This window comes from Engystomops pustulosus, chromosome 2, assembly GCF_040894005.1.
Source record: "Engystomops pustulosus chromosome 2, aEngPut4.maternal, whole genome shotgun sequence".
Taxonomy (NCBI): domain Eukaryota; kingdom Metazoa; phylum Chordata; class Amphibia; order Anura; family Leptodactylidae; genus Engystomops; species Engystomops pustulosus.
The window spans coordinates 157,216,563-157,238,293 of NC_092412.1; the positions used below are offsets into that span (position 1 = coordinate 157,216,563).

Below are 21,731 nucleotides of genomic sequence, written 5' to 3' on the forward strand. Positions count from 1 at the left end.
TATGCTAATGAGTCTATGTTGCTCCTGTGGCGTGCTGTTGAAATATTTTGGGTAGGAATTTATCAGCATGGTACATCTAGTCTGACATGACTAGACCACACATTGAGAGGCAAGAACTGTACTGACATACTGGGCTGGTCATCCCTGCAGGCAAACACAAGTTTGACTGTATAATCTTGCTCATTTGAAGCGGGCCTTAAAGAGGAACTATCAGGTTTATTTGGGACTCTAAACAGACTACAAGTCTGTATAGACCTATGGTTTAGGGTTCCAAATCAACCTTTTTTAGGTGTAAAAAAAGTAAAAAATGAAGCAAAAAATACTTTTATACTTGCCTAGATGTGAGTACGATGACTCACAACTGACTCACATCTTCAGATCCTGCGCCATCGTCTCATGATGCGGGAAGTGAAGCTGGGACAGTATCCCTTCTTCACTGTGCTTGCGCTATACCTACAGCGCTTACACAGTAATAAGCCGGCTTCAGTAGCCAGAATGCACAGGCACCGAAGAGACAAGGTAAGTATACTTTTTTTTGGTGTGTTTTTGCTATAAAACGATACAGGGCGATTTGGGACACTAAACCATTGGCCCATAAGGACCTGTGAGTCGTTAAGTGTCCCAAATCACCATGACAGGTTCCCTTAAGGTTTTTTTCTTAGCAGAGGCCTGTTGGAACTGTTCATAATTGCCTCCACCTTCCTTGATTAAATTCCTAGTTCTTGCTGCCCAACAACCCCAGATCATAATTATATCTTTACTGCTTTTGGCAGAATTGTAGGTTTAGAAAAAACATTGACACGCTTGGATGTTTTTCATTGTAAGAAAAGTTTTTTGTGTTGCCACTTTACCCCACAGTAAATACAGATGTTCTTACATGGAGTACACAACCAGTATTTTCCAAAAATTCCTTCATCTCCTTTAATGTTGCTGTAGTCAGCCAACTGTACCAGATTTTGTGAGGATTTACCCTTATGCAACCACATTATTTTTATTTTATATTGCCCTCTCAGTAGGGTAAAATCATTAGGGGTTGTACAGCTGCCTTTTGGTGTACAAGGCATGAATAAGTTGCAATTCCTGGTCATCCTCCCATCAAGTGAACATGAAGGGCGAGTAGGTGGGACAGGATCCTATAGTTTGAACCAGGCTATAGCAGAATTGAATGCCAGACATGTATAATTTATTCTGCATAGAGGCTCTTAGTATATCGGTTGATTTGTGTGCTGACAGGGGAAGGAGTATCACGACTGATGAGATCAGCATTAAAGTTAAAATATTCTGCAATACAGTAGTATTGCAGTATGGGCAGCCCCCGGGTTACGTACAAGATAGGTTCCATAGGTTTGTTCTTAAGTTGAATTTGTATCTAAGTCGGAACAGTATATTTTATAAATGTAGTTCCAGACAAAAAAAATTTTTTTTTGCCCCAGTGACAATTGGAACTTCAAATTTGTTTGCTGTAATGGGACCAAGGATGATCAATAACGCTTCATTACAGACACTTAACAGCTGATCGTTGCAGCCTGGGACTATAGTAAAGCATTTAGAGAGCTTCACCAAAGATCACAGCGGGCAGAGGGGTCCATCTTTAACTAGGGGTCGTCAGTAAGTCGGGTGTCCTTAAGTAGGGGACAGCCTGTATATTGTAGGAGCAATAAGACCCCCAGGGTTAACGTACCCCTGGAGGCCTGAAATATTAAATGAAATGTTAAATTATTTTTAGAACACAAATAAAAATAAACAGTAAAAATCATAAACATGTTAGGTATCGCCACATCCCTAAATGCCTGTTCTATCAAAATTTTAAAAAGAGTATTCCCGGCCTTGAACACTGTAACGGAAAATAGTAAATATTTGAATAAAAAAAGATCTAAAGGTTGTATAGGTCCCAAATTAATATAAATGAAAACGTCAGTGCTTCCCACAAAAATTGACACCTTACACAGGTCTCAGCACTGAGACCCCCACTGATCAGCAAGTTAGGCCCTATCCCATGGATAGGGACTAACTTGCCTTCGTGGGAAAACCCCTTTAAGTGGGTAAATTTTAGGGTTAAGTGAATTAATGAGGAAATTAGAGAATTCTAAATAAAACTTTCATTTTGTTTTAATTTCTGTAAAATACTTAAAAGGTTAACAAGCTTACTGGGTTAACGAGCTTAGTCATGAAGGGGTTAAGTGTTATTGTAGCTTTTGGGAGAGGTACAGTGTGGCCTTCAGCACACCTCTGAATTAGAGTCAAGTAGAATTTACAGGCTATGTCAAAGAAAATCTACCATCAAAATCAAGCGTGATAAACCAGGGACACTTACTCATAGGTCCAGGCACTTTGACTGTGGTAATCTTCTTATATTTGTAAACTATGCTAACGAGCCTGAAGGGTTCTGGGGGTGGTACCAGCCCCCCTCAATGCGGCAGATTCACATGCTGTTACTATGAGCAAAACAAATCTCATTCCTGCCTGTGCAATCGAGCAGCAGCAGGAAGTGCAGGGGGAAGGCAGACCTAATCTGCTCATTGTAAAAGCCTGTGAAGATACAGCACTGATGTTCTCTGGTAACACCCACCAGAGGCCTTCAGGCATATTAGCATAATTATAAACTTTGATCTTAGGAGAAGAGAGGCCAGTCACAGTGTCTGGATCTATGAGTGCCCCTGGTTTACCATTCTTGATTTTGATGGTAAATCAATATGGGAGTTGTCTTTTGTGGAAAAGTGAGCTTGATAACCAAGAGAGTGGTAATTATCCAGATCAATTATCCCAATGATTGCTGTTGCAATAGTGGTATTATTTTTTACTTTCCTTCATGGTGAATCTTATCATGTCACAGGGATGGTTCAGCCTGTGCTGCGTACCATTTTTCAGAAGGAGATGCCAGCTCATCCCTGCAGGAGATCTGGGTGCCATATAAAAGAGTACAACCAGGAATGAAAGAGTTTTATCTCCGCAACTATCAGGTAATTTACAAAACTGGTTCTATAAATATCTAACTATGTGGTGTTAACACAAATCATAGGGCCACATAGTATAATTTAGAATAGGCCCCATTGCATTATGAATATCTGTTAATGGAGCATAATTGGACCTGTTATATTCTGTCACTTTTCTTATAATAACATAGATTGTTTACTGACACATATCAGGAAGTGTGGAGTTGTTTTGACACCATAATTTGGATTTTGATGCGAATACTCATACTTATTGATATCGTTGAGACAAATCTTTAGTATTTAGAAGCTAGCCTTTTATTTATATGACTTTACAATTGGTTAAACTAAAAGAAGCAATTGTACAAGTTTTCTTTTTACACAATTTGCCAAACATAAATATATTTTTTTGATGTATAGTACAGATTGTTTTGGTAACAACAAACTCAAATGTATTATTTATTAAGTATCATATAAATATTTTTTTCATTTATCTAATGTTTTGGCATGTAGAGAAAAAAAGAAAAACATGAATAACTCCAAAATAGACAAAAAAAATGTTTGGTAGTGTTTTATTCCATACCCTGTAATGTCTCTGTACACCAGTACATTAGGCTTGGAATGGTGCATAACTATATAAACTTTCTAGTTAGAGAAAAGACGACAGTCTATGGGTGCCTGACAGTATTCCTTCCTCCCATGCATCTGCCTCCAAGATGGGCAGTTTGAATGTCCTCATTGAATGCTAAATAATTTTGTAATAGATCTTGTGTTCCGGGGCAGTCCAGGAGTTTCTCTGATGACCTGAGCTTTGAGTTGAGTCTTGCTCAGCCTAGGGAATCCCCAACAGTGGACATCTACTCCCTAGAGCAGTGCAGGAACCAACTGCAAGCTCAGGTCTTCATTCACCCTGACATTTACTATAAACTGTACTAGGCATACCCGAGAACAAAAGAGACCTAGTCACTCAGTACCGAAAATGACCTGACCCTGGTATTGAAATGTTCTAAGATTCCGAGTATCAAAGTTTTAATGTATTGTGCAAATCTACATGTGAGGCAGTTGCACATGTCAGAAAAAAGTGAAACAGGGAATAAGAAGCTAAAAGAACAGCAGATCCTGCCAGAGGACACACACACAACTATGTCAATGTGCTTGGTGTACAATTCTTCATCCTGGTAGTAGATGTCGTGTATGGAGTGATTAAAGGTATTGAACAAATCCCAGTGAATTCTAATGGAACTATTATTTGACTTGTGATGTCTGTCAGGTGAGCAGTTATTTATGATATCAAGACTATTCTGGACAGAAAAAACTATGAAAATGTGCACAATACCAAATAAATGAACTTCCCACTTTCTATCATTAATATTTCTAGATTCACCAAAGAGCAAGTGAGTGTGTCAGAGCTGTGAGAATTTTGGAGGACATAGATAATGGACGACAAGTTTGTAACATCATGGACTCTGACTTCAGACTAGATTCTTTAAAGGTAATCACCAAAAATATACAAATTCTCAAGGAAAGCTGCTTTAGCAAGAAGAATGTCAATAGTGTGAGTTCAAGGAAAGCTGCTTATTATTTAGCATCAGCTTCTATATGTACATCTATCTCAGTAGTTATCATCTCCTTCTCGTGTATTTTTATTATAATACAGGCACACTTAAAGGGAACCTGTCATCAGAAATTGGCCTAGCAAACCACTAGCACTATGTTGCCAAGCAGCTGAGCAGCTTCTAGATGGTGTTTCTTTCATGACCTGGTGTGGTGGCATCATGTAGAAAATTAACTTTGAAGTGATATGTAAATGGACTTATGAAGTCAAGAAGGCGGAGAGTTTAACAATGAAGTCAAGGTTTCCTTGTCTTAGAATGCACCCTTTACTGTAATTGATGGCCCTGTGTCCAGAGACATCATTGATCAGATCTCCTGAAACCTGGCGCATGATGTCAATCACAGGGCTGGAGGTGTTCAGAGGAAGGGTGAGCTTGACGTCAGTGTTAAACTCTCCGCCTCCTTAACTTTATACATCTAACTTACATTTCACTGTAAGGTTGATTTTCTATATGATGCCATCAAGCTGGACCATGAAAGAGACATAATCTAGAAGCTGTCGACTGCTTGACTACATACTGGTAGTGGTTTACTGGACCAATAAATGACAGGTTCCCTTTAAGAACACTTGACTTTCAGACGACCCCTAATTACATGTGGACCTTTCTGCCTACTGTGACCTCTGATGCTTTATATTAGTCCTAGGCTGCAATGATCAGGTGAAAAGTGTCTGTAATGAACCTTTATTGATAATTTTGCCCAGAGTTAAAATTATAAAATATATAGTTCCCATTTACTTACATATTCAACTTAAGAACAAACCTAAATAACCTATCTGATACGTAACCTAGGGACTGCCTGTAATCCGTTATCCTACTATGCACCAGAACATAGGTGTTTGATGAGTTAACTGTGGAGTACTTCTACTTATCTACAAAATTACCCAGTCTCTCTGAGCTTTTCCTTCCTTCTCTGACCCCATATACTTTGCCCTCTCTTATCCTCTAATGAAATGTACATTAGCTTGCTGGGTGCATGGAGAGAGCTGTCAAGGAACATCAGAAAAATACACTATATAATCATATTACTTCCCATACATGTGAGTGTATGTAATGCTGCTTCTGGAGTGTTTTATTGCCCTGCTAACTGTTACAAAGGGCCCAGAAGCTCTCACTATGCCACCTGCCAGGGGAAAAAATGCCTACAGGAGGAAAAATATGCAATATTTCAAGATGGCACCGGCACCTCTTTGTTTCCTCTGGAACCTACCCAGAAAGAGATAGCAGAGCTTGAAATTAGAGCAGTCAGTACATGGGAATAAAACAGAGACTGTTTGTTATTTCAAGCACTAAAGTGAATATATTAACCCCTTTGTGACTGAGGGTCATTGGCGCCTGAATGTCAAGGTTAATTTTTGCAGTTCTGTTACTCACTTCTTTAAATGATGATATATTTGGAAAATGTTTACATTTCATAACAATTTCAACAGTTTTTTTAAACCCTTCCCACATCCTGACATAACTTTACGTCATAAGGTGCGGGTAGTTACCACACTAAGACATACATTTATAACAGGATAAAAAGTGATCAAAAAGTAACATTTACCTCGACATGATGTAATAACCCGCAAAAATTTGTAAAACTATTTCTCTGTCATGTAGAGGTACCCCACATGTGCATACACAATGTTGTATGGGCGCACAGTGGAGGGGAAGAGGGATGTTTGCCTTTTAGAAGCCAAGGATGCATTTGGAGCCCTACTGGTACAAAACAGAGGAAACCCCGAAAAGTAACCCTAATTTTTGAATGCACACCCCTTATTTAGGGACAATGAAGGGATAGAGGTAATGTTTTCTACTGACAGTTTACGAAAATATATTTAATTTTGGGGCTTAATTTGCCTGAAGGGTTTTTTTTTTTTTAGGAAATTATTGCTAAATATTTTGGCATCTTGAAAACTAATACAGACCTCAAATTAAATTGACAATGATGCATCAATTACATACAGAAGAGGGGACGTAATTTAAAAGATCCACTAGTTCACAGCCATTTAACACCTTGTAAAATACCTACATGGACACCAGTGATACCGAATGGGACACACAAATGTGAATGGCTTGTAGTTCATGAGAAAGGAGTAAATTAGTGTCAAGCAATGTGACTGGGAAAAGCCACATGACAAAAGGATTTATGAACAGTAGATCAGATGGGGTCATAATCGATTCTAGCATTTTTGCTGCCTGAGGCAAAAATTGAAAAAGTCCCCGAACCCCCCACCCCCCGGCGACTGATGATGCTACCTCTCACAAGTAGTCAATCATTAGACACAGACATTAGTTACATCTAGTTCTTTACAGGTGATGATCTGTTCCATCAAAAAGACGGCTTCTTTAGGATTTCTCCCGGCCATGACTTACTTCTGCTGAATTCAAAGTCAAATGACTTCAGCTCCATGCAGCACAACTCCACACTGCGCCCATAAAAAAAACAATGACTATGAGTAAGAGCGGTTAGCTCAAAACGCATCAGTCCTGTACCTTTTTGATATGCATATTAGTTTTTAGCTCCAATAAAGACTTTATATTGCATTAGAACCATCGTGCCGGAGGATTTTCTGAATTTGCAAAAATTCTGGTGTGGTTTCGGGCTTAAAGTATTGAACGCCCAATGACGTAAAATATGTACATCCAGTAATAGCGTGTCATTAATTAACCCTGAAAACACTGTTACAATTTTAAAATACAATGTAATTAAGAACAAAAGAAACACGTATACCAGTATGGTTAACACAAGACCATCCTAAATAAAACAACTTGTGGCCACTTTATCTATATTTTCTACGACTATTTTTCTGAAAAAAGAGCCACCTTGTAAAGACCCACCGTATCACGCGCATGCGCGGGTGATGAACTGCCCGGAACTCTGTCCACATAAAGGCGGCGGCATAATTGATTTTTCAGGTAGTATGTATTTCCCAGCGTTTGGCGAGTCCGTACTACCGGTGGCAAAATACTTCCTCTTAAAGGGTCCACAATCTGCCACCCGAGGAGAGGACTTCACCCTGCCTCATGGCAGATGCGGCCCTGGATGGGTGTTATATCTCATTACGTGTAGGATATGTCAAATCCAGTACATGGGTAAAACCTACAGAGAAGTGAGAGTCAAGGAACACAGTGGCAAGACATGTAAATGATCTCCATGGAGGGATCCCAGATATCCTAAGGTTCCAGGGAATCGAGTTAAAGGGGAATTCTCATTTCAGCAAATTAGTGTTATTGTTTGTATAATGAAAAGTTATTCATTTTTCAAATATACTTTCTGTATCAATTCCCCACAGTAGTCTAGATCTCTGCTTGTTGTCCTTCTATACAAAGCTTCTATGTTTACTTCCAGTGGACAGAAATCTGACCATGGTCACAAAGGTGCACGGCTCATTAGTATCATAGGAAGTAATCAGAGCTGTGTGATATAATGAGCCGTGCAGCTGTGTGACCATGGACAGATTTCTGTCCACTGGAAATAAACAATGATGCTTTCTATAGAAGGACAGCAAGCAGAGATTTAGAAAACTGTTAGGAATTGATACAGAAAGTATATTGGAAAGTTTTAATAATAAAACTTTAATTATACAAACAATAGCATTTCTTTGCTGAAATGGGAATACTGTACACCTTTAATTAACCCAACCATCAGAGGAGGTAACAGGGATCCCAGGATATTACAGAAAGAGGCAAGACGGATATTCACCATGAACACAGTCAAGCCGTTGTGAATGCTGATAGGTCGGGGCATAAGGATGCTCACCCCCAGTAGGCAATCACTAAGAGTCAAATAGATGGTGTCTAGCTGGGTCGCCTACAGCCATAACAGCGCTGACATGATACAGGCAGAGATTGAAAGAGTCAGCGTGAAGTATTTAAAGATCTAGTTAGTTTAGTGTCTATCTGTAAAACAGAGGAATCTTGTGGTTGCAGGTTATAGGCTGTTTGCTGAACAGTGCCTGCAGAATATATGACTACTGGGTCTAGAGCTGGCATATACTGATAGGTGAGGAAACATGTTAGGTGCTGTGATATGTGAGTGTAATGAGACAGGAATGCTTTGTAACACCTATTATAAAGAGATTGGCACATATGCACCTTGTCTAGGGCTGACTACATGGTACACAAGATAGGGAATGGCTAGTCTCACAATCAGCTGATGGTAGAGAGGCAAAACAGTACTTAAAGGGGTTATCCGGGTTTAAAAAAATTTCTTATGGCCGGGCTGGGGAGGGCTATTTAAACATAATAAACATGTACTTACCTCCACCGGTGCTGCCGATGTCCCGCGCCGCGGCCCGTCTTCTCCGTGTGCCGGTTTCAGTACAAGGGCGCACAGGGAGCTTCCGGCCGCACCATCTCCCAGCGCTTACAACGCTGAGAGATAGGGACGGATGGGAGGAGCTGTCCACATCGCGTTCCGGAAGCTCCCTGTGCGCGGCTTCCGTGCCCCTGTAAACAAACAGGGGCACGGATCGAAGAGACCGTGGCGCGGGACATCGGCGGCGCCGGAGGAGGTAAGTACATGTTTATTATGTTTAACTAGCCCTCCCCAGCCCGGCCATAAAAATTTTTTTAAACCCGGATAACCCCTTTAAGTGATAAGTGATACACAGAGTATCCCCTAGTGGTTGTTTTTTGTGAGTACATACAAAGAGATTCAAGCTACAAAATAGGAAAGTAACCCTTGGAAGCCTGAATGTGAGAAAAAAATAGTTTTACTTATAACCCATGGTTTTAATATTAATAATATAATAAATATTTTTAAAGGGGAATTCATATCTGGCAATTACATGCAATTTAATTTATCTGCCATATACTGTACATACATTTCTTGGGTGGCTAGAGGATATCATTCCTCCTACTCTGTCTACGCTAGGGGGTATCCATACTCATATCCAAAGCGCTTCCCATAGAAGTCATACAGGTAGCGCCAGATCACTTTGGCCGGTATGTAGTAATACATTGTGCCCTACAGGGATTTACCTTCACAATAGCGTTAATCTTTGTCCCCCCTCCCTTTGACCCAACTGTGCTGCACCTAATCTCCAGTAAACTGGCTGACATGCCTCCCAGTCCGGTCCTTTGCATAGGAGACTTTAATGCAGTCCCTAATACCTCCTTGAATCGCACAAGCTCGGTCCGTCTGAATGAGTGGCTCACTTCTCTAGATCTCGCCGATGCTTGGCGTGGTAAGCACCCTCAAGAGAGAGAATACTCGTTCTATTCCTCTGTGCACAAGAGCTTTTCTCGGATTGATTTGGCCTTTGTCTCCCCAGATATGTTACCGCACTTTGATCAAGTATCCTATTGCCCGCGCAGTGCATCAGACCACTCTGCCTTGCTCATCAGCTTCCTTGTAGGATCCCCCAGCAACTCCCACTTATGGCGCCTGCACCCGGCCTGGCTCCTATCCCCAGCGGTCCAGAGTACTGTTAGGGCAGCACACAGCGAGTTCTGGGACGTACACTCAACCCATCCTGATCCCCTTCTAGTCTGGGACTCATACAAGTCGTCGGTGCGGGGAGCATTTATGTCTGGGGTAGCTGGCCATAGAAAGTCACTGAATGCGCAAGAGGAAAGGCTGACCGCTGCACTAGTGACTGCAGAAAACGAATATCTAGAGAAGCCTACTCCGGGCTTGGGCTCAGGCGCAGAGGAACCATCTAGCTGTAGTGAAGGAGCACCCAAGAAAGTGCCTGCTAGCCAGGGAAGCGTCCATCTTTGAATTTGGAGATAAAAATGGGAAGCTTTTTGCGTATCTCTTGTCCTTGTGCTTCCGTTCCCTCTATCCTTGACGGTAACGGAGCCTTGATCACAGAACCCCGGGCCATAAACATGGTTTTTCACGAATTCTACTCTTCTCTCTACAGCTCCAGACTGTCCGCCTCTTCCGTCGAGATTTCCAGATTCCTTGATAGTCTCCCACTCTGGAGGCTCACACCAGCGCAGTCGACAGAGCTTGATGCCCCGCTCTCGGCGGAGGAGGTGGAACTGGCCATCCAATCTTTACCCCCGGTAAGACACCTGGACTTGACGGGCTGGGAGGTGAGTGGTATAGGGATAACTGTGAGACTCTGGTCCCCCATCTCCTTAGCCTGTACTCCGCTGCGATTGACAATGTTTCCCTCCCGGACTCCATGCGAGAGGCCCTTATTGTAGTTCTTCCTAAGCCTGGTAAGGACCCGCTACTTCCGGAATCATGCCATCCAATTTCCCTCCTAAACTCAGATGTTAAAATACTTGCAAAAAATTCCGGCAACAAGGCTTAACAAAGTAATATTATTCTTGGTTCACCCGGACCAGACGGGCTTTATGCCTGGGAGGGTAACTGACATAAACATACAAAGACTACATCTAAACATAGCAGAGGCGGAGAGGTAATCAGACCCTGGGTTTATATTATCCTTAGACAATTGCAAGGCATTTGATTCTGTGGAGTGGTCCTATTTGTGGACCCTCTTGCCCAGGCTGGGTATTGGTCCTCGCTTCACAGCACTAGTTAGATTACTGTATAACGACCCTAAGGCTAGGGTAAGGACCTATCTTAATATCTCACCCACTCTCCCAATGGCCAGGGGCACTAGACCGGGTTGCGCACTATCTCCCCTCCTCTTCGCACTTGCCATTGAGCCCCTCGCTGTGGCGATCCATCACTCCGATAGCATTAAGGGCATTACTAGAGGTACTATTATTGAAAAGGTATCCCTGTATGCTGATGATACACTGGTATACCTTGGGGATGTGGGCCCCTCTCTGGAATCCCTTCTGTCCCTGATAGAACGCTATGGGGGGTTCTCGGGTCTCTGGGTTAACTGGGATAAATCAGCCCTTTTTCCCTTATCAGATGTAGGGGTATACTCGCTCCCCGTCCCGGTCCAGGTGGTGTCCACTTTTAAATATCTAGGAGTCCAGGTGTCACACAAGGTTCAGACATATACGGAATTAAACATTACTCCCCTGATAACTGCAACGGAATCGCGCCTAAAGCCTGGTCCACTCTCCCCTTGTCCCTGTACGGGCGTATTAACATATTCAAAATGATCTTCCTCCCTAAATTTCTATACCTTTTTTATGCTTGTCCTATACTACTCCCCAAGAGCCTGTTTAAACGCATAGACAGCATTCTCAGGTCCTTCTACTGGCAGGGTGGTGCCCCGCGCTTCAGTCTAGCGCTACTTCAAGCTTCCAAGTCTAGAGGTGGACTGGCGGTCCCTGATCTGTATCTTTATTACCTGGCTTCCCAGCTAGTATATGCCCAGTGGTGGATAGACATAGACATGTGGAATTCGGTTCCTATGAAGCCCTTACAAACCTGCTGTACAGATATAAGTCCCCATCTGATACCCCACTTCCCCTATGTACGGTAGCGGTGTGCTGGCGTAGGGAGCAATCCCTAGTAGAAGCGAGCATCTCTCCCCCTCTCTTGCCTAGGACTCCATTGTGGCTCAATCCATGGCTCTCCCACTTCCTCTCCCTCCCAGGCTGGACAACGTGGGGGGCGGCTGGGGTGAAATTTGTAGGCCTGCTCTTATCCCCGGATGCAGAATTACTCAGCTTTAACGAGATATGGGAGAGGCATACTGTACCCGATACGGCTAGCTTCCACTACATGCAACTGCGACATGCATTCAAAGCCCAATTCGGCTCCTTTAGCCTGACAGTGAAATTCTCCAAACTAGAGACTCTGATGAGTACCTCGGACCTCCCTAAGCCACTCACTCAGTGCTATGCTCTTCTACAAGAGCAAAAGTCCAGACCATTTGATAGAGCCCTCGAATGCTGGAGACAGGATATCCCTGACCTGTCGGATGATGACCGGAGGGAAGTCGAACTGTCCTACTTCACATCTGTAGTGAGTGCGAGGGACTTCCTGATCCAATCTAAATTCCTCCATCAAGTATATTTCACCCCTGCTAGACTATTCCGCATGGGAGTAATGCCTAATGATCTTTGCTTTCGCTGTCAGACTGAAGCCGGATCCTTCCTGTACTGTGTATGGTCCTTCCCTAGGGTTCATGCCTTCTGGTCCGAAGTGCTGGAATTCCTAAATCTACACTTTGATTTCCCACGCTTAATGTCTCCCTCTGTGTGTCTCCTCGGCATCATATATGAAGTTATCAATGGCCACTATGACAAAATTTTCTTTAAGTTTGTCTTATATTATGACCGGAATGTGGTGATGATGACCTGGAAGGACCAGGATCCCCCACCATTAAAAAGATGGATACTACTTATTAACAGTGTCATTCCCCACTACCGGTCCCTGTATGTCAACAGCAAGTGTCCCCAAAAGTTTGATCGCATCTGGTCCAGATGTTGCGTGACTCCCCATACAGCCTTATAATCACCTCTGGTATCTACTTCTCTCCATAATGAAGGAGACTGAGTATGCTGGTGTGTGTGCCTGTGTGACTAATTGTCTATGTGTCAATAGTTATTTGCGATCATTTATTGTGCGATATCCCTCAGTTAATATTGAAACACAGTAAGATCCTGATTGTTACCATGGATGTTATTTAATAATTCTGCATTGCGGGGAAGAAAGTATGTAACAGACAATCGTGTTCTTTGGTTTTGTTTATTGTAATTGTAAAAATTTCAAAAACTGCAAAAATAAATTCTTTTAAAAAAATCAGTACAGAGACACGGCGCAGCACCACTGCTTCTGCGTCTGTGCATACATTCAGCTACACAGGTCACGCAACTGACGTCATTGCGCGACCTGTGTAGCGTTGAGGAGGCTGACACTTACTAGCTGTCAGGTCTCCTCCGTCCATGTAGCTCCGCGGCTTGGTGTAAGAGGCACTGAGCAGTGACGTCACTATCCCGCGCCTCTACACCAAGCTACCGAAGACTGAGGGAAGACGGGAAGAAACCTGCGCCAAAGGGGTGAGTATTATGTTTTTTTGGTTTTTTTTAATAATAGAATGGGGGCATTAATTATGTCTGGGGCGGGGGGGCATTGTTCTATCTATCTGGGGCTGGCAGGGGGCATTATTGTATATCTGGGGCTAGCAGGGGCATTAATTATATGCCTGGGTCGGGGGGGGGGATTATTCTATATCTGGGGCTGGCAGGGGGCATTAATTATATGTCTGGGGCAGGGGGGGATTATTCTATGTCTGGGGCGGGGGGGATTATTCTATATCTGGGGCTGGCAGGGGGCATTAATTATATGTCTGGGGCGGGGGGGATTATTCTATATCTGGGGCTGGCAAGGGGCATTAATTATGTCTGGGGCGGGGGGCATTAATTATATGGCGGGGGGCATTGTTCTATCTATCTGGGGCTGGCAGGGGGCATTATTGTATATCTGGTGGTAGCAGGGGGCATTAATTATATGTCTGGGGCGGGGGGATTATTCTATATCTGGTGCTGGCAGGGGGCATTAATTATATGTCTGGGGCGGGCTGGGAGCATTATTCTATGTCTGGGGCAGGCAGTGGGCGTTATTCTATGTCTGGGGCAGGCAGGGGGCATTATTTCTATGTCTGGGGCAGGCAGGGGGCATTAATTCTATTTCTGGGGCAGGCTGGGGCCATTAATTCTATGGGGTAGGCCATCTGCCAACAATTTGTCTGTAATAACCCCACCCACATTATCTGACCACACCCACTTTCTTGACTCCGCCCATAAAATGGGGCCACTTTTATACTTTTTTCCAGGGGCATTTTAAATTCCCAGTCCGCCCCTGCCGGTGTTTAACCCCGTAACGGAAAATATTGCCCAAATATCGCTGTACAGTCCTCAAAAGGGTAGCATTGAAAAGGTCATGTCAACTCCCAAAAAATGACAACATACACAGCTCCGTAAGTAGGAAAAAGTTATTAGCAACAAAAGATGCCAAAATAAAGATTTTTTTTTAATTTTTGTAAATGTATAAAGAAAACATAAAATCTATATAAAATTTAGTATCTCTGTGATCTGATCGTAGTGACCCAAAGAATAAAGGAGACATGTCATTTGGGGCATACAGTGAAATCCGTAAAATCCAAACCCATGAGAAAATAGCGCAAATGCATTTTTTCCCTACTCCTCTACTGATCACTCCAATCACGGAGTTCCCCATAACTCTGTTAGAGACAAAAAGACATCTTTCCTCAGTGCCCATTCTGCTTCCTTCAGAGTTTTCCTGCTTAGAAAATCTGCTGATTGTCTTTGCCTTTCAAATGTACTGCTATTATGGAGTTGAGGTTTTTCTCTGCCCATCTGAACAATCAAAAGCCAGTGATCAGTAAAATCCTATAAGAAAATGCTACAAGAAAATGAAGCAAATTTTTTTTTTCACCAATTTCACTGCATTTGGAATTTTTTCCCACTTCCCAGTACACAGCATGGAATATTAAATACCGTCACTATGAAGTGCAATTTGTTATGCAGAAAAGAAGCCTTTACACAGCTCTTTACATGGAAAAATAAAAAATTCGTAGATTTTTGAAGGTGGGTAGTGAAAATTGTAAATGAAAAAGGGCCTAGTTGTTAAGGGGTTAACTTGTAGCCAAACTTTCCAGTTTCACTGACTTAGGAAAAATGGGGGAGATGTATCAATGTATCTATGCCAGAAAATTGGAGTCATTTGCACCTGACTCGCCAAAAAAGGTAAGTAAAAAGGTCCTTGGTAACTAACGAGCGTCACCGGACAGAAAATATCTGTGCACCAGAAAGGGCGAGCATAAAGATAGTGCAGGAAAAAATGACACTCAGACTGTGGTGAAAAAGTTTGCCCAGCATGTGGTATTTGATCATTTAGGGTAAGTGAATGACTACTTTGTCTCCCACAAGATTGTATATACATCATATGCTTGGGTACTGTGGTGGTGTACATTATGCTAAAGAACATGGCACAAATGGGGTCCCACACCTCATAGTTAACCATAGAGCAGTTCTGATGGGATAGATCGGGCGGCCGGAAGCGGTATGATGTGAGCGTACCGCTCACCGCTCCCCCCCCTCCCGCGGCAGCCCAGCGTGACCAGCCGCCGCACGCAACCGAACCCCCGGCATGAGAACGCTGCCCTAGCTGTCGTCCAGGTAAGCGCTGCTTCGCGCAGAAGACACCTGCTCCCGGTATTTTCAGCATGGAGAAGGCTGCTGCACAGAACGTCTGGATGGTCTGAGAAGGGGTAAAGCGGCAGAGAACGGTGGTGGTCCCGTTGGTCCCCGAGTCGTGGTCCTGGCTGAGGTGCAGTGGCGTGTGGGGCCAGGCCTAATAGCCTTGTATGCGTATCCTCGGTGTGGGCTTTTGAACACCGGCTCTCCAGAGAAGCCCATGGGCTGTAGATGGAAAGCTACAGGAACGCCAGGAAGCAACGATTGCCTGCGTACGCCTGAGATGTGAATATATGGCCAGCAGGCTGAAGGTGGTGAGATATTCCATCCTGTTGTTGGGCTCTAACTGTGTTCTGCTTGTGCCTCTCCCAAACGTTTAACCTGTAGCTATTAACCCTTCTCTCTGGAACTTGCTTATACTTGCCTACTAACACTCACCTATGGTGGACTATGCGAGAAGGGGATGAAGTCTGTGTTTAAAATCGTGTTTCCTTGTATTAAGGAGGACTTCTAGTTTAAGTAAGGAATAAATATCTTAGGAATATGTATCTTCTCTGCGGCTGCTGATAGTAATAAGAATCCGGATAACTGCTAATATTCTAACTTTTACCTAAGCCGCTGCTTCTCGCTTACTAACACCTAAAGACGTATATATAACTGACTGTACGCATGAAAGAAGATCTGATTATTGGAAAATAAGAGAGAATAACTACTAAAACATAGTCGACTTGTGGCAGTCATTGGATTTAGAATTTGGGAGCCAGATTTAAAGCTATTGGAGCAGGTCTTTTTTTTTTTTTTTTTTTTCTTTTTTAAAAAAGGTGTTAAAAAAAACCATATTTGGAGGACGGGAAGCTCCAGCTCTGCATATCTGAATCCTTGTGACTTGTTGGACTATAACATCTACTTATATTCTAACTCTCACTATAGTCTCCTTTAAACATTTAACCCACAGCTGGCCGACTCTCTCTTATAATCCTGCTTTCACTTGCCTACTAATATCTAAAGCTAAAATATAACCGACTGCATACCTGAAAGAAGGCTAGATTACATTGGTGCATCCCGTGAAGAACAAAAGAATAGCTATTGAAAGCAGTCGACCTGTTAGTTGTCTTTGGATCTACAATCTGTATTTGTATATTTATGTATGTTCTGCAAGCTCTATTTAAAATGATAGAGTTGATTTACATTTAAAAGAGCATTATTGGATAAAGCACTGTTTTGAATGTGTTAAAATAACTATAACTGGAGGACGGGAAGTTGGAATAGAGTGACACTGCCTTCTTAGCCCCTCTTGCCTGAATCTCTGTTGCAACGGATTCGTGAGAATACCATAACCCGTTGGTATAGCAGGGGAGAGGAAGGGTTGGCAGTAGCACGACTAAGATTTAGCCTCTGCTGTATAACTAGGGACAACTAACAGAGAGTGGGATTGACCTGCTTTTATTGTCTAATATGATGGCACGCTAAATTGTTATAAGTGGGGTGCTGTTTACGGGGGATAAGCCCTCAGGTTACCCCTGAGTTACGCTGAGGGAAGGAACTTAAACTCATAACAAGCAACTCGCTAGACAAGAGGAAAGGGAAGAAAGGGAAATGGTGCCTAAAACAGATAAATCAGATAAAAGGAAATCTCAAGGGGTGGTGTCACCAAAAGAAAAAGGGACCCTAAAAGGAGAGAATAAAAAGGGACCCTAAAAGGAGAGACACCCCTGAAAAAGATCTTTGATGAGGTAGGATTCTTAGATATATGGAGACAAAAATATCCAAAAAAATAGCATACTCATGCTTTAGTAAGTCACACAAAGGCATGTCCAGGATAGATCTCGCCTTAGGTAATGGGGCCTGTATAGAACATGTAGCGAAAATGACATATGAGTTTAACACTATATCGGATCATTATCTTATAGTATTAGATGTAAGAAGTAAGCGTGTAAGTGGGGGGAAAACACTACCCTTCAGAATTAATGCCCATTGGTTGACAATATTGGATATGGATCAAGTTTTGATGGAGGAGATAGAGGTATTTTGGGAAGAGAATAAAAGAAGTATGGATATAAGGATTGTTTGGGACGCATTAAAATCCCATATCCGGGGATTTTTATTCAATAAGATTCATTGGGTGAGGGAATCTAAACGTATACAAGAACGAAAGCTAAAAGAGAACATCTAGGAATGTAGGGAAAATTTTGGAGCTACACCAAATGTGGAGAATTTCGAGAAACTGAATACAGCCCATAAGAAATTGTCAGATGAGTTAATAGAGAAGGCAGAACACGCTAGTTTTTTTGCAGGATATAGGAAATACTATGAAGGGGAGAAACCAGGTAAGATGTTAGCTAAGGTGGTACAAAATCAAGACCACAATCGGGGCATAAATGTAATCAGGACCAGGAAGGGGCATTTGACAAATGACAAAAATATAATCCAGAGGGAGTTTGTAGACTTTTTCTCTGAATTGTATTCTTCAAACTTAACACAAGGGGTAGATAAGATCACAGAATATCTTGAGGGGATTGAGTTCCCGCAATTAACGTGTGATCAAAAGGGAAAATTGGACAAATTAATTACCGTGAAAGAACTGGATGAGGCCCTCGGGACCATAGTGGGAAACACAACCCCTGGATCGGATGGAATCCCGTTTGAATTGTATCGGAGATGTGGAAAGGTGTTAATACCGATCCTAGCTGAAGTATTCACTGGAAAAAGAAGGGCTATCGGCCTCAATGAAAGAGGCAATAATTACACTTATTCCCAAAAAAAATAAAGCGAACACAGAAATAGAATCATACCGCCCGATATCTTTAATCAACACAGATATTAAAATATACGCAAAAGCCCTTGCCATAAGACTGAAAGCGGTTATTGGGGGTTTGATCCATCCAGACCAGTCTGGGTTTCTCCAAGGTAGATATATGTCTAGCAACATCAGGAGGCTTTTCGCAGGTATACAGTTGGGCCAGAGGGGGGACCCGCTCCATCCTGTCGATTGACGCAGCTAAGGCTTTCAACAGGGTGGAGTGGATCTTCCTCTGGGAGGTATTGAAGGGTTAGGGGTTTGGTTTACAGTTTGTGAAATATATTCGGTTATTGTACTTGGACCCAAAGGCCAAAATAAGAATGGGTCAAGACTTGACGGAAGAGTTCAACATCTTAAGAGGGACGAGACAGGGACACCACTAGCAATAAAGTGCAGGAATGACACAGGTATCCTAGGGTGGAGTTGTAACGGGTCAGAGGACAAAATGTTATTGTACGCAGACGATATACTGTTTACTGTAGAACAAACAGAAGAATCTATTCCGATTATTATGGACACTATAGCGGAATTTGGCAAATTTTCTGGGCTAGAAGTTAATTGGAATAAATCCTGCCTGCTTCCGGTAGAGGAATTTTCTATTGAAAATAGGGGGAACTTGACAGTTTTGTCTAAAGGAGATACTATAGAATATCTAGGTATTAAAGTTTCTGCTAATCCGAAGGAATATATTGGAAATAATTTAATACCACTAATACAAAAGATTCGGAAAAAATACACATATGGGTTAACCCCTTCCCGACATTTGACGTACTATTACTGCATGGCGGGAGGTGCGTTCCCGCAATATGCAGTAATAGTACGTCAAACTTCTGGCCCCGGCTCCTGAATGGAGCCGGGGCCAGAAGCTGCGGGTGTCGGCTATATAACCCTTAACACGCCGCGGTCGCATTTAACTGGATTCGGACAACCCCCCCCCCCCCCCCCCGCGCGGCGCTTACTTTCACAAAAATGTTCTAAAAAGTGATCAAAAAAAATTATGTGCCCCAAAATGGTACCAATTGAAAGAACAACTCAACACGTAAAAAATAAGCCCTAAACTAGCTCCGTCAAAAAATATTAAGGTTAGGTTCCCGAAAAGATGGCGATGCAGAAACAAATGAGATTTCCTCTATATTAGTTTTTATCCAGTAAAATTGTAAAAATAAATGAAAAACTATATAAATGAGGTATCACCGTAATCGTAGTGATCTATAGAATGAAAATATTATAGTATTTTTAGTGTATGGTGTACGACCCCCAAAATATACAAAAAAAAAGAAACCCCAAATTGACAATTTTCTTTTCCTCCATACATTAAAGAGTTAATAAAATCTCATCGAAAAGCTTCAGACCCACTTAAATGAAGTATTTGTAAAGTGCATCTCATGTCGCAAAAAATAGGGCCATATATATCCATATTGCCAAAAAAATAAAGATTGTATAGCCAATAAAAAGTGACAATGCATAATCTGCTCTGAATGGCGCAGCTTCCATTCGATGCCCTGGCGTGTGCCCATACAGCAGGTTACCACCACATATGGGGTATTGTTATACGCGGGAGAGATTGGGGATCAAATTTTGAGGAGCGTTTTGGAATTTTATCCACTGAGAATTTGTACATTTTATGAAAAACACATTAATTTAGCCAAATAAAATATAATTTCGAAATTGCATCCGATTTTGTTTTAACCCCTGTAAACCAATTAAAGGGTTAACAAACTTCATAAAAGTTGTTTTACGTACGTTGAGGGGTGTAGTTTCTATAATGGAGTAATGTATGGGGTTTTACTTTATTTAGGCCTCTCAAAGTGACTTGAAACCTGAGCAGGTCCCTCAATAGTAGGATTTTGCTTTTTTTATGAAAATGTGAAAAATTGCACGTGACGTTCAAAGCCCCATAACATCTTACAAAAATAAGAGTATGCATAAAAAACCACGGAGGTATAAAGTAGACATTCGGTGAATGTTAGTTATTACGTTTTTTGGTGTTATGACTCATGTGTGGAAAAAGTAGAAAATTTTCACCAAATATCTGATTTTCTCATAAATAAATGCAAAACATACCACCAAAATTTTTTAACTAACATGAAGTACAAAGTGTCACGAGAAAACAATTTCAAAATCACTTGGATATGTTAAAGCGTTCCAAAGTTATAACCATTTATAGTGTCAGAGGGCAGATTTGAAAAAATGGGCCGTGTCAGGAAGGTGAAAAGTGGCTTCGGCGTTAAGGGGTTAAACTGCCCCTATCACAGTCAGATAGATTAGCATTGGTTAAAATGATCTTGCTACCCCAGCTGCTACATGTGATCACAGTTACACCCATATGGATTAGCGGTAAATTTTTTAAAATTAATGAGAGACTTTTGAATGAGTTAATTTGGGGAAGGAAGAGGGTTAGACTTAAATTGGAACATCTTTATAAACCCAAAGGAAAGAAAGGCTGGGCATTGCCAAATTGTTTTCTTTACTTTGTGGCTTCTATACTCCAATATATGTTAGGGGGGAAAGATGATAGAACAATTAAAGTTATTGCACAAAGGGTAAACATGGAGTTTAATAACGGGTTTGCTTTTTTGGAATCGGGGGTTTTGAAATTCACGGAACTAGCACGAATACCAATTTGTAGGTGTTTCAGTAAAGTATGGGATTGGGTAAGGAAGCAATATGAGTTGAACTGTAGTATAACACAGTCACCATTATGGAATAATTATTACCTAAAAGAGATGCAGCAATTTAAAGGTCGGAGATTTTGGGAAAGTAGGGGTATTGAGCAAATCGCACAATTTTTTTTTGACGGAAGGTTAATGTCATTTAATATGATTAAAGATTTATATAATATAGAGGAGAAATATTATTTTCAATATATTCAATTATATCACAGAGTTAAAACTGTAAGTAGAAGACACTACCTAAAAGTAGATAGGAGTCACTTGGTGGAATTTCTTGGGAAAATTAAAGGGGGGGGGAAACATTGTAGATATTGATTAATACATCAGTAGAGAGCAGAAATATGTATAACAAAGTCAACTGTAAGAAATAAGAATGTATATGAGTGTTGCGGATTTATGATCATGTATCTTACATTGGAATTTAGAACTATACACTCCATGTTTTTTTTAGGTGAAGCTTAAAATATTCCATTATACATTTTTTACTTCTGCTTGTACTTGATGTCTTTGTTGAAGTTTGTACATTTAAAAAGGAAAATTTAATAAATAAAGATGTTAATAAAAAAAAAACCAGGGACATATTAGGAAAGAACTTTTCTTTTTCATGACACAAATGGGGTCCCACACCTCATAAACATGATCATTATAGTCTGTAATTCCCCTCACCTATGTTTGTAAACAA

General features: G+C 41.6%; 1 protein-coding gene across 1 annotated transcript in view; it reads left to right on the plus strand.

The window, feature by feature from the left end:
* Nucleotides 1-21,731, plus strand: part of LOC140118781 (platelet-activating factor acetylhydrolase 2, cytoplasmic-like) — a 53,863-nt gene that overhangs the window by 8,541 nt on the left and 23,591 nt on the right. The window contains exons 5-6 of the mRNA XM_072137099.1: nucleotides 2,834-2,960; nucleotides 4,309-4,422. Coding sequence (XP_071993200.1) covers nucleotides 2,834-2,960; nucleotides 4,309-4,422 — 241 coding nt within the window. The remainder of the gene's footprint in view (nucleotides 1-2,833; nucleotides 2,961-4,308; nucleotides 4,423-21,731) is intronic.